This window comes from Eufriesea mexicana, unplaced genomic scaffold (genome assembly GCF_001483705.2).
Source record: "Eufriesea mexicana isolate 0111107269 unplaced genomic scaffold, ASM148370v2 scaffold1490, whole genome shotgun sequence".
Taxonomy (NCBI): domain Eukaryota; kingdom Metazoa; phylum Arthropoda; class Insecta; order Hymenoptera; family Apidae; genus Eufriesea; species Eufriesea mexicana.
The window spans coordinates 634,396-652,476 of NW_016909592.1; the positions used below are offsets into that span (position 1 = coordinate 634,396).

At 42.2% G+C, this 18,081-nt stretch overlaps 1 protein-coding gene across 1 annotated transcript; it reads left to right on the forward strand.

Moving 5' to 3' along the window:
- The first annotated feature begins 9,687 nt into the window (after positions 1-9,687).
- On the forward strand, positions 9,688-13,319 carry LOC108548248 (zinc finger protein basonuclin-2). The gene is given in 2 exon segments (XM_017901096.1): positions 9,688-12,096; positions 12,098-13,319. Coding segments are annotated over 2 exon segments (3,543 nt in total). The 5' UTR covers positions 9,688-9,747; the 3' UTR covers positions 13,292-13,319.
- Positions 13,320-18,081: the final 4,762 nt, after the last annotated feature.

Sequence of the window (18,081 nt, forward strand, 5' to 3'; positions counted from 1 at the left end):
CCTCTGACATGTCTCTTCATCGATGTAGATTGTTGGTAAAGATTGGAGGATTATGATCTCTAAAATCTCTACAGAGTATTGTTGGATATAGTGATTTACCTCTGACATGTCTCATCATTGATGGAGATTGTTGGTTAAAAGTTGCTCGATATTTGACTCTTCTGTGGTATTTGATATTTGGAATTGGTAAAATATTCGAGACCATGATCTCCAAAATTTCTGTTAGCTAGAGTATTGTTGGATATGGTGATTTGCCTCTGACATGTCTCATCATGGATGTAAATTGTTGGTTAAAACTTGCTCGATACTTGATTCTTCTGTGGTATTTGAAATTTGGAGTTGGTAAAGATTGGAAGATCATGATCTCTGAAATCTCTGCAGAGTATTGTTAGATACTGTATTTGACTCGGACATGTCATTTCATCGTTGTAGATTGTTGGTTAAAAATTGCTGGATACTTCACACTTCTGTGGTATTTAATACTTCAGCTTGGTAAAGATTGGAAGATTATGATCTGCAAAATCTCTACAGAGTATTGTTAAATATGGTATTTGCCTGTGAAATATCTCTTCATCATTGTAGATTCTTGGTTAAAACTTGCTCGATACTTGACTCTCTTCAGAGACATTTAAAATTTGGAATTGGTAAAGATTGGAAGACCATGATCTCTAAAATCTCTGCATATCGGTGGATACGGTATTTGACATGCCTCTGACATGTCTCTTCATCACTGTAGATTAATAATTAAAAATTGCTGGATATTCAGCCTTCTGTAGTATTTGATACTTCAGCTTAGTAAAGATTGGGAAATCATGATTTCCAAAATATCTGCAGAGTATTATTGGATATGGTATTTGCCTTTGACATGTCTCTCCATCATCGTAGATTCTTGGATAAAACTTGCTCGATACTTAACCCTTCTGGAATATTTAATATTTATGGTTGCTAAAGATTGTGAAACCATGATCTCCCAAGTCTCTAGACAGTATTATTGGATGCAGTATTTGACTTAGACATGTCTCATCATCGATGTAGATTGTTAATTAAAACTTTCTGGATACTTAACTCTTCTAAGGTATTTGATATTTGATATTGGTTACGATATGCAAAATTTGTCGAATAAAATAATTAATTTTCAATAATTCTCTAATTTTTCGAGTTCCAAAACTCGTGAAATGCCAAAAATCGTGAAATTGGATTCTAAAACTATCTAACTTCTTCTTCACAAGACTCCTGTCAAAGATTGGACATGTCTGATTCGTCATACTTTCAGTTAATCGATGGAAAGTATTCTTCGCTGTGATATCCGAATGTGGTGTTTAACTGGACGTCGTGTGAAATTTAAGTCTGGTATTATTGCGCATCGTGTATAGCTTCTTCCCTTTTTAATACTGACAATTGACTGCCCGTTGCTGGAGATCTAAATTCTCGGTTGTTTGGTTTGCTTCACGGTTTGTAAAAGTTTCTCGTACCGAAATTTTATTTTTCGAAGATCGGGGCACGTTGTTTGTAACGTAAAATCACGGAGAATCGCGTTATTTAGGATATTTCATGTCACAGCGTTCATCTTTATACCAAACGAATGTCGTGAACGATGTCGAGTTGGCCCAGAGAATGTTTACGGGAGAGACTCGTCTGTTTCGAATCAAGAAGTTAAAATTAAAATTTGCCCACTTTTTCTATCGCATCCTGCCGATCTTTGTTATTCGAGATAACAGAAATGCCCACTAAATCTAACTTTTCAGAGATAAAAGCATTCTTCCCACGAATACGTCGTTGTTACGCTATTTTTGCTACGGCTATCCACAGTTTACCTATTTTCGACGTTCCTAGAAATAAAACTGCTGCTCGGAATATTAAGGCAACAATCTGTTCACGAATAATTACGAAATTCTATAATAAATTTCTATTACTTGTCCCTTTAATTTTCCATTGATTTAATTCATACGAGAACAAAGAAATTATCCATTATTAACAAATTTGAATCCAAATATTATTTGCATCATGGTTATCCACAATTTATTAATTTACAACGTAGTTACAAACAAAAATTGGAGCAAAGTTACAAAATATTGTATTACAACAAGGGCCATCTTATTTTTGCTATAAGTATCCACCATTCGCCAATTGGCAATATACCCACAATCAAAAGTAGGAGCAATGTTACAAAATATTACAACAAAGGCCATTTTATTTTCATCATAGTCATTCGCCAATTTGCAACATACCTACAAACAAAAATAGGAGCAAAGTTGCAAAATATTACATAAGAATCCATCTACAAATAATTATAAAATTATTATAATTACAATACAAATAATTATCAAATTATTATAATTACATTACAAGTAATGACAAGAATACAAATAATTATAAAATTCTGTTACATAGTACTATCGTTGATCTACTCAATTTTGCATAGACTCAAGTTTGCCAATTTAGAACGCACCAAAAATTAAAAATACAAGCAAAGTCAAAAAATATTACAGAAGTATGCAAATAATCATAAAATTGTTATAATTACGATACAAATAATTATAAAATTCTGTTACATAGTACCATCATTGGTCTACCTAATTTTGCATAGACTCAAGTTCGCCAATTTACAACGTACCTAAAAATAGAAATAGAAGCAAAATTATAGAATATTACAGAAGAATCCATCTACAAATAATTATAAAATTATTAAAAATACAATACAAATAATTATCAAATTATTATAATTACACTACAAGTAATGACAAGAATACAAATAACAAAAATACAAATAATTATAAAATTCTGTTACATAGTACTATCGTTGATCTACCCAATTTTGCATAGACTCAAGTTTGCCAATTTAGAACGCACCAAAAATTAAAAATAGAAGCAAAGTTACAAAATATTACAGAAGTATGCAAATAATTATAAAATTGTTATAATTACGATACAAGTAATTATAAAATTCTGTTACATAGTACCATCGTTGGTCTACCAAATTTTGCATAGATTGAATTTCCCTGCAATAACAAGGATATTACCACGGTCTCTTAAATCATTACTAAGAAGTGATCTTGACTTTCGAGGCGGGCACAGAAGAACAGGTGTATCGAAATCAAGACCGCGAAAGAGAAACCGGCGACCTTAGTCTCGCGTTTTCCTCGCCGGTCCTCTGAGCTGGCCGACAATGGCGGCGGAGGCGGAAGTGGAGGAACGCTAAACAACGGAAATTGCTACTTTCTTCGGAGCAATGCGCGCGTGTTCGTTGATTTGTTCTTTAAATTGAGAAGAACCGATTTCTTGTCGAATTAAGAATGTCTTTACGCTTGTCGAGTCGTTAATGAGGAAAATAATATATTATCGTGGGTTAGGGGATAGCGTTGTTGCAACAGCCGGAAATTCGTGCTACGAATGCTCTTTCTTTCGCGTTCTGCTATTAGAGAGCTTGTAATCTCGCGTTTCATTTGTATTTCGTTGCTTCGTGTTACCTCGTGGAACACTTTTCGAATGGAGTTCTTTCGCCTCGATTCCTTGTGTGCAGAGAACTGGATTCGTTAGATGGGCGCACAGAAGAATCAATTAGCAGGATTTTGTCTTCTTTCTTTGCCTCCTTTCGTTTTCCGACATCCTTCACAGGGGAAATAAATTAAATTTTCATGAGTAATGCATGTATGGTAACACGCTCTAAGTACCTGTGCTACTTACCAAATCTTTCACTACACCGGCTTGCAATACGTAATTTAGCTAGTATACATAAATTAAATTTTATTGAAAATTATACTCGTATAATTGGAAAACTGGGGTAAAAGTAATTTCCCTTTCTATTTTCCAATTTTTTTATATATTTTATTTGAAAATAAAATTTTCTACATATATATACATAAAGTAAATTTTATTGAAAATTATACTGTTATAATTGGAAAATTAGGGTAACATGATAACTTCCTTTTCTTTCTCCCAATTGTTTGATATATTTGATTTAGCTAATAAAATTTTCTATCTAATTTACGTATCTTTATTATATTTAGTATATATATATAAATTAAATTTTATTGAAAATTGTACTCGTATAATTGCAAAATTAGGGTAAAATGGTAATTTACTTTTCTTTCTCCCAACTTATTAATATATTTTATTTGCAAATAAAATTTTCTACTTATATATACATAAAGTAAATTTTATTGAAAATTATACTGTTATAATTGGAAAATTAAGGTAAAATGATAACTTCCTTTTCTTTCTCCCAATTGTTTGATATATTTGATTTAGTTAATAAAATTTTCTACGTAACTTATGTATCCTTATTATATTTAGTATATATATAAATTAAATTTTATTGAAAATTATACTCGTATAATTGCAAAATTAGGATAAAATGGTAATTTACTTTTCAAAAACTTTCTATGTAATTTACGTATCTTTATTTTATTTGCTATATATACATAAATTAAATTTTATTGAAAATTATACTGATATAATTGGAAAATTAGGGTAAAGGTAATTTCCTTTCCTTTCTCCAAATTTTTTAACATATTTGTTCAGCAAATAAAATTCTTTTTTTAAGCCAAATATTAGTGATAGTCTGAAACCTGTTAAGCATGATTGCTTATTTTTTTCTGACAATAACATCTTCCTTGAAGATAGGCTCCTGATTTATTACCATTTCTCGAGCATCATCCGATCGTCAAATATTTACGAATTCATAAACTTCGAGAAAGTTTAGTTAATCAATCTTCAGTTCTTCTCCCAGTAGCATGAAATAATTCAAAAATAATAAATGAGTATAATATAAAGACATTGCAATATAAAATATTCACCTCTTCTAGAAATACTCCCTTCAAAATTGTCATCGAATCTCAAAACCAAATTCTAAAATACGAACTCTCAATCCATCGAATATAATCCCCCCCCCCCCCCCTGAAAATAATTATTTTGATAATTTTTAATCAAGCATTGTCGGCATCTGTGAGTAAATGGATAAACTGATAACAATATTTATCGAAAGTATAACAATGCAACATAAATTATAATTAAATGACATAAAATAAATTCGCTTCTCACTGCGATATAATTTATTCAGGACTCTTTCACAGACAACGTCTATTTTTGATGACTGTCATTTAGCCACTAATTGTCTTCCACGACTCTCTGTCATACTCTTCACACACGTACATTCTTCCACACAAACATTCCTCACAGTTATACCAAATATTCTACGACAACCACTACCACAGCATCGTCTACTTGCTCGAAGCTCGCAATTTTGAATCGACATCGCAATCGCAATCGACATTTTTAATCTACATCTCTCACGCGAACGGCAACCTGTTCGTTAACGATTGCCTTGCCGGTAATTCCATCGCGGCGGAATTAATCGATGAAAATGTACGCAACGTGGACGTTCCGCTGCGACAACTCGGCCAGAACTAATTGCGCTAAAGCGAATAAATTAGTTCGGTTACTCGTCGATCCGTTCTTATTAATCGTCCCGTTACGCAAGCGGCCTTCCACGACTGCGCGAATAAAGGAAGCGTTTTTGCCCTAACACGGAATTATCATAACCTGGCCTTTTTACCGTCCGTGCAATTACCCGCGCCTCGAGAGGCAGTCGCCGCCATGTTTCTTACCCGCGGACGCGATAATGCGCCGCGGAGAAATTGATCGCGAAAGGGTGGCGCGACGATCGCGTCGGGGCCGATCGGCAATCGATTAGTCACCGTTTTCGATTATACGTATGGTAATCGCGAGTGTCACGGAGGAAGTTTATTCATGCGGCCGCAATGGCAGTTCCTGTAACGCTTCGTTGACAGACGGCCATGACACACAAGCGTTTTTGCGGGTTTCACGCTTTTTCTCCGGCAGACTTGACGTCACGGTTGACAGTTTGGCATGAGTACGATGCCGTGACAACTCTGCGCTGTTAATAACAGAGGAGCGTGACTAGGTAACGATAGATTCGATTGCGGGTTTCTTCAGTGACGAGTCCTTAAGGATTCTTGTAATCCGGCTAATAAACATCGACCTCTTTGAGAATTTTTCCTGGGTAAACCGTGATACCTTCTGCTGCGTAGTTTCTGCAGGCAGATTTATTTATACTTGACGAATATTTCTAATTTTTTTTAAAGGAAATTATTGAAAATTGTGGAAATTATGTAGCCTTCCGATAGGCTCGGATGGCTGTCTCGATTCTGGGCCATCCGGTTATTCGAAACGGAAAAACTAAAAAGCATCTTGATCAGTATAAACACGGCTATAGCACGATCCATCGAAACAGCGAAATTTCGAAAATTAAAAAAATGGCGGCGTTATGAAGTGTAAATAGATTTTCCTCGTGCTTTTCCTCCTTTAGGTGGTAAAGAAAAATAGAAAAAAATATCGGATTTTGAAATCCGTGGTGCACGTGATGGAAGTATATCCGGTGAAGGTCTCCTCCAAATTTCGAGTCGATCGGTCAACCAAAACGCGAGATATCCCGTCGGCTAGTTCGAAAAACACGGTTTCGAGAAAAACGCGTTTGAAGTTTTCGTTCCCCGTTGAACAATGCCTGTCGGCCGCACTTTAAACATCTATAACTTCGCCAATTTTACGAATTCGAACAAATCCTTTCGCATGGACATTTTCGAAGGCTTACACTTTGAGAATATGTAAAAAAAAAAATAACTATATTTTAAGCCGGTTTTCATGAACACCCCCTTAAGTTGCCGCGAGTCACGCGTCTTGGAAATAGCGTATCTACGTTCTCTGTAAATTTTTCTCGTTTCATTGGTTATTATCGTATTTAATCGATGCATCATTGTATTGGTACCAAATGATTTATACGGGATAATTAGTGGTCTGCAGATTCGAAATAGAGGGAAGGAATTTTGATCATTTATAATACCTTTTCTTACAGGCAAGGAATATTCAGTTTATAGAGGGTTAATGGACGATCGTTAGCTCGGAGAAAACGAAAGCTCCAAAAGATTGATAATTATTATATGACAGGCACGCTGTGGGGTACAGTAAAAGTGAAACATGCAGGAAAGAATTGTTTTTACGTTATACTACTAGTAGTATAAAAATATAAGCAACTTTCTGAATCTCTAAATTCTTCTTACACTCTTATATAACCCTATTATATTTCCATTCCCATTTTTCAATCTTTCTCCCATAGAAAATCTCCCATCTTTCTCTATTTTCAAATTCTTTTCAATTTTTCCTTTTCTAACTTCTTTTTCCGATATTTTCCTCTTTTTCCATTTTTCGTTTGACAATTCCTCTATAGTTCTTCTATTCTTAACTATCACCAAACTTAAGGTGAAAAAATTAGTGTCATAATTGAGAAAAATGAATAAGAAAATGAAGATAAATAAGGAATGAATAAAAGTAAATAATAAAATAATCAAATTATCTGGGAAATTTTCTATTTGTTTTTATCTAACATTCCTCTGCTTCTGTTTTCGTTTGCTTCTGAATCCAAGAGCCTTCGACAATCGGGATTTTAGGGTCGGTATCGGATGTTCAATAAATCGTGGAGGGTATACACGTTTCTGCCAGCGTGTGCCTTGGAACCGTTTTTCTGTAAACACGATATCGAGCGTTACACGCAGAATCGTAAGAGGAAGCGAAACGACTTCCGCTGGCTTGCGTGCGGCACGTAGCTAATCTCTAATACGTTTCACGGCTTTTACGGATTCAAGACTATTCCGGAATAATTGTCACGCGTTACTGCAAGATGTAATTTTCCTTCAGCGTCTTCGCGTCGGGCCCAGGCTTAATTGCATGCCCGTAAGACCGTGTTTCTATGTATTTTGCCACAAAGTGTTACGATTAATCCCTTTGATCTGCGCCGACGCTCGCTGGGTTTATAAGACGTTGAAATATCACCGAGAAATTAGAAACGCGAGATATATTTGACATGCGTGCATTTCCCAGACCGTGCTTTCGAATATACCATTTTTAAAAGAATTTACTTATTTTTGCCTTATATATCACGGAAAAATTTATTTCTATCATTAGGATTAAATTTGTGGAGAAAATGATACGAATTTAACACGATTAATTGTGTCGTCTTAATGTTACTGAGCTTAGGTGAGGTTAGGGATGAATACTGCAAAGTTAGGTTAGGATTGTAGCACGGAGATTTTATATATGGTCGTCCTTTTAATAAAATGTAATAACGAAGATAATAATAATAATAATAACCAAAATTTCTAAAATATGAATTTTGAACTTGATCGGAGAATTAATATGAAAATATGATATGAAAAATTTATAGTCTATTTCCCCCCCAAAATCTAGTAACATTTTATTTTACAATCAACCTTATATACCTCTAAATTAAATTAAGCTTCGTTTCCGATAAAGATTCGCATAGATTTTGAAATTGAATTATTTACAAAATCTCATGAAGTATTATATTCCTCGATCATTATAACTTTTTCAACATAATTCAACAATTTACCAAACATCGACGAATCATAATTTAACCCCAGCGGGAATCGTTATACTACATATGAATTGTGAAACATGTAACAATTTAGGTTAGGTTTAGATACCTCCAAACTAAATTAAGCTTCGTTTCCAATAAAGATTCGCATAGATTTTGAAATTGAATTATTTACAAAATCTCATGAAGTATTATATTCCTCGATCATTATAACTTTTTCAACATAATTCAACAATTTACCAAACATCGACGAATCATAATTTAACCCCAGCGGGAATCGTTATACTACATATGAATTGTGAAACATGTAACAATTTAGGTTAGGTTTAGATACCTCCAAACTAAATTAAGCTTCGTTTCCAATAAAGATTCGCATAGATTTTGAAATTGAATTATTTACAAAATCTCATAAAGTACTATATTCCTCGATCATTATAAATTTTTTAACATAATTCAACAATTTACCAAACATCGACGAATCATAATTTAACCCCAGCGGGAATCGTTATACTACATATGAATTGTGAAACATGTAACAATTTAGGTTAGGTTTAGATACCTCTAAACTAAATTAAGCTTCGTTTCCAATAAAGATTCGCATCGATTTTGAAATTGAATTATTTAGAAAATCTTATGAAGTACTATATTCCTCAATTATTATAAATCTTTTAACATAATTCAACAATTTACCAAACATCGACGAATCATAATTTAACCCCAGCTGGAATCGTTATATTATATATGAATTGTGAAACATGTAACATTTTAGGTTAGGTTTAGATATCTTAGTAACATAAATTAGGCTTCGTTTCCAATAAAGATTCGCATAGATTTTGAAATTGAATTATCTACAAAATCCTATAAAGTACTATATTCCTCAATTATTATAAATCTTTTAACATAATTCAACAATGTACCAAACGTCGACAAATCATAATTTAACCCCATCTAGAATCGTTATATCATATATGAATTGTGAAACATGTAACATTTTAGGTTAGGTTTAGGTGAAGTTATTAAATCTTATGGTATTTATTTTGAATTTGTACGAATATATTAACAATTTAGGTTAGGTTTAGGTGAAGTTATTAAATCTTATGGTATTTATTTTGAATTTGTACGAATATTTGTATGATTATTCGCGCCGAAATTGACGAGGAATAACAGAGCGTGGATGGTGTTGTTGACAGGATTCGCAGAACGGCCCGGTGCTGGACCGATGGAGCATCTGCTCTCCTGAAGAGGAGCCGCTGGTACTACAGCAGTTCCTCAGATTCGCCGAGACGCGTCCGTTCGTGCAGCAGTTGCTGCTGGCCGCCGGGACGCCGGGTACGGATGCTATGTCACCAAGCAGACGACCTTCGCCACCGACGATGCCACTAGCACACCTACCACCACCTTTGCACCTGCTCCACTGCGGCCTGCCGCCCCCAGGCTCGAGGCTGCCGCACCCCCTGCCACCACCGCCGCCGCCACCCTCCGTCTCGCATCCGTCGATGTCGCCCTCGGCTCAGAAGCACTATTCCACCTCGTCCGGGGGGAACTCCGGGGTGACGAGCAGCGCCAATTCCCCGCCAAGGAGTCTGGACTCCCATCTGACGGTGTCGCCGCTCAACCGACTGCAGAGCATGCAGCCATTCGACTTCCGGAAGTTGGAGACGCTCGGACTACCCGCTTTCCCCCCTCTACCACCGCCCCCGCCGGCCGAACAGCTGCTGCAGAACCGAAAATCCATGAGGAACCCTCAGAGTCCGCACAGTCCGCCTCATCACTCGAACAGCAACCAGCTGCAGAGGCCACACATGCCACCAGTGGCGCCGGTGTCTTCCTCAGCGCTCAATTTCGGACACCCACTCTCGGTGGCAGTGTCTTCCGGTGCTCTGCCGCCTAGTTTCGCGGCTCACTTTCCGCCACCACCTATGGGCAAGTCATCGATGTCGGTAGCTGGCATGACGGCACCCGCAGACGTGCACAGTGGCGGGGAGAAGAGCAGCGAGTTCGGTTCGGAAGAGGGCGAGGAAGACGACGAGAATTCTGACAGCGCTTTGAACCTAAGCAGGCGCGAATCCTCGTCTAAGCATATGAACGAGCAACGACACCATCCGCCACTACCTCTCCAAGCTGTTCCACTGGGCAGGCCACAGGGGATCCCCGGTAGGAAGCCTCATTCCCCTGGCAAACGACCTGGTAGCCAATGGGGAGCCTCTGCCAATATCCCTCCTAATCTCGGTACACCGTTTATCAATCCCACCACGGGCAAGAAAAGGGTGCAGTGCAACGTGTGTCTGAAGACCTTTTGCGACAAGGGCGCGTTGAAGATACACTTCAGCGCGGTGCACTTGCGCGAGATGCACCAGTGCACCGTGAAGGGGTGCAGCTTGATGTTCAGCTCGAGGCGGTCGCGCAATAGACACAGCGCCAATCCTAATCCGAAGCTGCACTCGCCCCATCTACGGCGGAAGATCTCGCCGCACGATGGACGCTCGTCCATGGCGCATGCGCTGGTCCTGCCACCTCAAGTGGGTTTGCCTGTCGCGGCCACTGCTCTCAACCATCTTCCTTTTAGTTCGTTTCCGTTGTTGACTCCACCTCCAGATCTTCGATCGCCAGCCTCGTTGTGCGGCCTGGATTTCAAGCATCTCGACTTGCAGTCCGCTCAGAGTCAAGGTAGACCGGGCTACGACGAGGCGATGCAGCAGAGAATGAACGCGAACACGGGTATCTCGACCACCACCGCGTTAACTACCCCCAGTGTAGCTATGACCACGGCTACCGAGACACCAAACACCACCGCCGCGGCTAGAGGTTCCTTCTCTAGCAACAGCGTGGTCGACACGGTGTCGCCCTCTACCCAGGCCTCCACGGCCGCCGCAGAGGGCGAGGAAGAGGACGAGGACGACGACGGTGGTATCGTAGTGGTAGCGGAAGACGACGCGAGCAATCTGCCCTCTAGGTTGCCTCTGCGCTCCGGAGAAGAGGACGACGAACGACCCGTCGACTTTAGCCTGGCCAAGAGACCGAAGCTCTACTTCGGCGACCCTGCTGACGAGGATCTCGTGAGTAACGCGGATAGCAACGAGGACAACGACTCGATGGGCACGGTGGATCAGCAAAGCTATTCCGTCAGTCAGCACTCGATGAACTCGACGTCGCTGCACAGCAGAGGCGTGAGGAAACGAAAATCCCAGCACCCGACTCGTTGCGCCGTTCTAACCGAGGTGCACTCCTCGTCCACCGACGGGGACTCGTCCAACGACGAGGAACGAGTTCAAAGACGCTGTCTGTCGGAAGGCACGGGCATCTCGTCGATGAACGACTTTCAGAGTCAGCCGGAGGACATGTCGATGTCGAGATTAGAGGCGGGTGAACGGAAAGCCTCGCCTGATTCGCCGAAGAACCTGAGCTTCAACGACCAGGAGTCGAGCTCCCGCTCGCCGGAAGCTTGCAACAGGGAGGGGGCTCGGGTGGGCGGGAAACGCGACACGGTGTCGTCGCAGGAGAATACGGAGGATCTACCTCAGGACGAGCCGCGGGATCTGAGCTCGAGAGCGAGCAGCGTGAAGTCGCCGAAGAGGCAGATCAGTCCGGAGCCAAAGACATCGCACGAGTCGGCGGAAGCTCGTCCCGCGGAAGCTAACGCGGTTCCCGTTGCCTCGATCGGTCATAATAAAGATGCTAGTTCGTTGGATAAAGATGAAGGAAGAGGAGAACCAGGAGGAGGAGGATGACGAAGAGGATGAACCGATGGAAGAGGTCGAGGAGGATGATGATGATGAGGAGGTGAACGCGGCGCTGCGCAGTCAAGAAGGTGAGCGTCCCGATGATCCCTCCCGTGCCCCGAGCTCGGTCGACAGCCGTCCGACGACAGCCGACGACCTCTCCCACGACTCCTCGACCAACACTTTGCGTCAACTCGAGTCCTTGTCGCAGGGTCGCGCGATGCAGTACACCGGGATGCAGCAGGCGGCTTCGAGGTCTGGCCGCGGCTCTACCAGCCCTGTCAGCCTCACGACGCACCAGGAGACCACCATGGACAATTCCTCACGTGGCTCTCGTTCATCCAGCGCCTCACCCTCCACAGCGGCCATGGATACGGACAATAGCCTTATCACCTATGCCCGTTACGAGAACGGTGGCTTCGTCAGCACCCAGGAGGTGCCACTGGACCGGGAGAATCCCCGCCGCTGTACCGCCTGCGGCAAGGTGTTCCAAAACCATTTCGGGGTCAAGACCCACTATCAGAACGTCCACCTAAAGCTGATGCACCGCTGCAGCGTGGACGGTTGCAACGCGGCCTTCCCCTCCAAGAGGTCTCGCGACAGGCATTCGGCTAATCTGAACCTTCATCGAAAGCTCCTATCCACGTCGTCGAGTCCGCCTCTGTCGTCCAGTCTGCCACCGAGTTTGTCACCCAGGGTAGAGGAGTCTCAAATGAATCCGTTGTTGCACAACGAGTTCCTCGCGAGATTGTACGCTGACGCGGGTATCGGTGCTCTCGGAGCCTATCCTCTGACACCTGGGCTGCCGTCAGCCGTCGACCTGGCAGCGAGGATACCGCCCCCACACCCTCTTCTACTGCCACCTCACTTGGGAGCAACCTTCTCCGGTTTGTCCTCGTTCGCCTCTCACCTGGCTGGCCTGAACGGGCTCACGCATCAGCATTTGAATCATCTGACCAGAATGTCTCAGGAGCAGGGACACAGACATCCCTCTGGCTCGGGCTCCCCGATGTCCTCGCCAGGCTCCGAGGATCGCAAGGAAGAGGCCAGATGTACGATTCCTGGCTGCGACCGGGTGTTCGGCTCCAGAGCAGTCAGAGATGCTCACTCGAAGGACCCACAGGCCCACCGCGACCTGTCTGTTCTGTCGACCAGCGGCTCGTGACCGATCTCCTTCCGCGGCCGCGACTATTATCCCCTACTGTGATGCCAAAACTCCGATCGCCGATGATCTCGACTGGAATGGGCCGGCGGAAGACTCGGCTCGCGATCTCGCTTCGGTATGTCCAGTCGTTCGACGAAAACGTGCAATATCGGGGACGGGACACCTCCCGGGCAGCCGGAAGCTCGCCGAGCAAGCGCGTTTTCCCGCGTGAACGTCGGTTCCGGGTGCTAGGCCGATCTCGACGCGGTTCAGTGGTTGCCGGACTACGTTCAGCGAAAGTACTTAAGAAACAGGACCCAGGTGATTCGAATCGACCGTTTCCATCCACGAATCTTGCCAGCGACAGTGGCGGCATCTCTCGGGGCGACCTGGGATGCTCACTGACGCCTTCCAATCCCGGTTCTCGAGTTAGTTTTCGTGCAAACGCAAGGTGCTCCAATCTAGTCAATTCGGAAACCCTCGGCCACGCCGCTGGAGTCGGAAATTCGTCCACCCCGCCCACGTGATCGCGCGCGATCGGCCAGCTCGGTTAACCGATCGTGTCCCCCTCTTCGAGATCGCGACTCGTTCCTCGTGGTCCACCGGAGGGGCACCGAATACCCGAAACAGGGTACGAAACGAGTGAAATTCGATAAATTGAACTTCGACGATGGAAATTCCTGCATCGAGTCACGTGGTGCGCACAGGTCCGGTCCCATGGGGGTCCCCCGTTCCAATTCGCGTGTCACGGGGCACGAAAAGAGAGAGAGAGAGAGAGAGAGAGAGAACACGAGCTGGTCGACTGAAGAGCATTCGGTGAATCGGACTGATATTTCGCTGCTCGTTTCTTTCCCTGGTAATCGAAAGGGCGACGGAGGAGATCGAAGGAGGTTAGGTTCGATGGGGAGGAGGTTAGGCGAAAAATGGAGCGACGAATGGATAGATCGAACGCGCCCTCGTTTCGGTCTTCCGGCTGATTTTATCATCGTTGTGATAAACGTAACGTTTAGTATAAATATGCCACTTATTTAATCAGTAATCAATTACTACTGCTGTATATATAAACATAGTACCTTTTTTCGATGTATCGCGTAATTAATCAATTAAGCTATTTCGACGCGACCGATGCGACGCGAGGCGAACTCGCTGGAACGGAGATGATGACGATAGTTTTGTAACAGAGAACCGATCCGGGCCGGGAAATCGAGCCGACGACTGAGAATTGGTGCGCGGCAGCGGAGTAGTTCGGACCAGGCGTCTAGATGGCAGGCCACACGCGTTCACTGCCCACCACGCCATATTGGAACGGGTGCGACTCCTAACCTCTTTACCGTTTCATCTCCCTTCCATTCGTAGCCCATTTCATCATCGTGAGTATCGAATATGGAATTTCGAAGTGCTAAAATCAAACCAACACCAGGTAATCGATCTTTTCTACAATTTCCCCCTCGCTTTAACCCACTTTTCGCGTTATTGTCAACTCACGAGTCACCGGTATGGCGTACCCCGAGTCATCTCCAATCTTGCAACACGATCCAGATTACCTTCCAAAGCCGGATCTTCGGTCCCAAACATTTCCAAACGCTCAAAATCGGCAGTGAACGCATCGAAACGAGGAGTGAGAGTAATAATTAAAGCAAAACGGACAGGAAGCGTGGCGGCGAGCAAAGGGGCGGGCACCGATCGACCACTGAATCAAAGCTGACGGACGTCGTCTCGCGCTAGATAAATGAGAATAGATAGATTTTATTTATTGTTTCCTAGGGATCCAAAAAAAAACACGCTGTACCAGCGGCCAGTAGCGGGCACTGCCGCGGAAACTTCCTTCTTATGTATATCATCGAACGATTCGCCTGTCGTTCGATCGTAGCTGATCGTCGATCGATCGCGTCAGAGACGAACGAATTCAGAGGAACGTGTAAAACGAGAAACGAGAATGTTTTTCTCACAATGACGCTCGATTGACGATCGATCGATCGTTTCCTTTCTTTTTTTTTTTTTTTTTTTTTTTTCTCTCTCTTTCGGTTGTACATACATTGTATACCTTATTTTCGTAGTCTGCGCATGCGCGGCCTAGGTGGCGCGCGCGTCACCCGCGTGCGAATCGGAGACGAGCGGGAGAGACAGAGAGGGCCGGAAACAGGTTCTTTCTTTTGTACGCGCCTGCGCCCAACGATTTTTCATGTTTCTCGGCTGAGAACGGCGGCATGATGGGAAATGAAAAAAGGGGGGGAAAATGGAAATAGGAGAAGAAAAAGATTTTTTGATGGCAGCTCGCGACACACGACGAACCCACTAACTAATTACACATCGTAAGGGCGAACCAGAATTTACAATTGTAATTATGTATAAACGGAATGCTATGATGTATGATATTATAGATCGATTATAAAGAACACTCATCATTATGAAAATAAATACCTATCGAAATCATTCGAGACTGTGTCTGCGTTCTACGTTACCCTGTCACCTGTCATCAAAATGATTTTAGGCACGTGGTTCAGTAAATGAAGGGGAACACGTTGCAGCGATTAGGGTACCTTCATGGACTGTACCTTGTTTACAGGTATCAATGATTCTACATAAAATTTATCGAATTTGACATAATTTGAATCGCGACGTAATCACGATACGAAAATTGCTATTTACTTCCAGTTTACTATTTATTTTTAGGGATTTTGTAAAATTTGCGAATCTTTTTATATTAATTATTCCATAACGCAGTATTCGGGATTGTTATTTAAATATATCTTCCTTGATAAGTAACTTTAACTATTTTGCAATCCAGGTAAGTAATGACCAATATTTGCAGAAAATTTGAAGATACGTATTTTAAAAAATTGACCATTAGAATTTTAGATTCTAAAATTTGAATAGTAGCAATAGTAGATTATTACCACAATACTATTAATGTAAAAAATAGAAGGATCAGTTATTTATGAAGAATTAAGCATCCAAAAGTTTCCAAAAATCAAATTCTTTTTCTCGGATAAAGATTTATGAATCTTTTTATATTAATTATTTCATAATAGGGTATTCAGGATTGTTATTTAAATATGTCTTTCTTGATAAATAACTTAAATTATATTGCAATCCAGGTAAGTAATGACCGATATTTACAGAAAATTCGAAGATACGTATTTAAAATATCGACGTTTAGAATTTTTGATCATAAAATTCGAGTGGAAGCAATAGTAGATTAATGTTATAGATGACCCGTACCCAGTCCAGGTGCCAAAAATCGGCAGGAACTTCCCGAAAGACCCGAGTCACATGGCGTTACGGTTAACCTCGAAACCGCGTGCAGCGTTGCACGCAAAGCCGCGGAGAAAAACGAAAAACCGCCGACCCCGCCTACGACCTCGTACGCTCGACCTCGTTTTCTGCGAAAGAAATCCTCTTGAAACGAGGGACGCCGGCTCGTTTATCAGGGATCTCGCGGGCGTGCACGCGCACGCCTACCAATCCTCGTGCCACGAACCAGCGAACACGAAGAACAAGAGAGGAACGGTGCGAGAGGAAGAAGAGCCGAAAAGGTGGAAGGTTTGCCCGATGCTCGCGACCTTTCCTTTCTCCGATTCCCGGGCCAAACAGACGAAAAAGGTGGGCTGACACAGCGGGCCCACGGTAATTAGAAGTGTCCCGATAGGGTTCCACGCGGCAACGATCACGGTGGCGCGAGGGAGAGAGGGAGATGGTTAATTACGTGCAAGTGGATCAGAGATGGACGAGACGTATTCGTGTGTCGGGCCTCACGGGACTCACCGCCGGCCTTTAATCCGCCAGACAGATTAGATTAGCACCTTCGATTCCCTGGGACCCCTAACGTACGACCTGGCCGCTTAATAACGGGTGCACGCGAAATCGAATCCTCCGAGTCGGAGGACTCGCGAAGATCAGTCGTGATTAGAACCGAGTGGCGGAGGAGTGGGGGAACGTCGATCCGGTGCGTGCGCAGCCTTCGTTTAGGTTAGGTCCAACGCGCTGGGAAGGTTAACCCTATGCACTCGTATGAAGAATCTAACTCGTTATGGGTTCTCGTTGGAATATTTGAATTACGTGCTACTCTTGTGATACGACAAAAATAAAAATAAAAATACAACGTGATAGTTGACAGTTTAGGGTTATTAAAGATGGAGCGCTATACGAAAGAACAACGCGTTTTTACTGTTGAGCAATATTTGCAATTAATTAGAAACCTGTGTTTTCTGTGAAAATTACTTCTTTGTGAACTTTGGGACAACTATAATATATTATAGTGATTTGAAATCGATACTGTCGTACATAACCAATAGTGTTAGGTGTCAATCTGATGTATGTCACCACTAGTGTTAGGTGTTAACCCTTTGCACTCGGTGATTACTTTCCTTACAGAAAAATAGCAATTCAAAGACTTTCCGCTGTAACGTCGAGGATATTTTTGAAACAGTAAATAATTTTATTTCGTCATTCCATGCAATCTTAGGTTATGTTAGATTTGATATATTAATTAACATGGATCTTCGGAATTTGATTAAACGGTGACTTAGGCTCACCTCTCGAGTGCAAAGGGTTAATTTTACATACACCACCACTAGTGTTAGGTGTCAATTTGACATACGTCACCACTAGTGTTAGGTGTCAATTTGACATACATCATCACTAATAGTAGATGTCAATCTAATATTCGTCATCACTAGTGTTAGGTGTCAATCTGATGTACATCACCACAGTGTTGGCTGTCAATCTGACATACGTCACTACAAGTGTTACTTGTCAATTTGACATACGTCAGCGTTCTTAGGTCATGCCAATTCCTGTCTACGACGCCA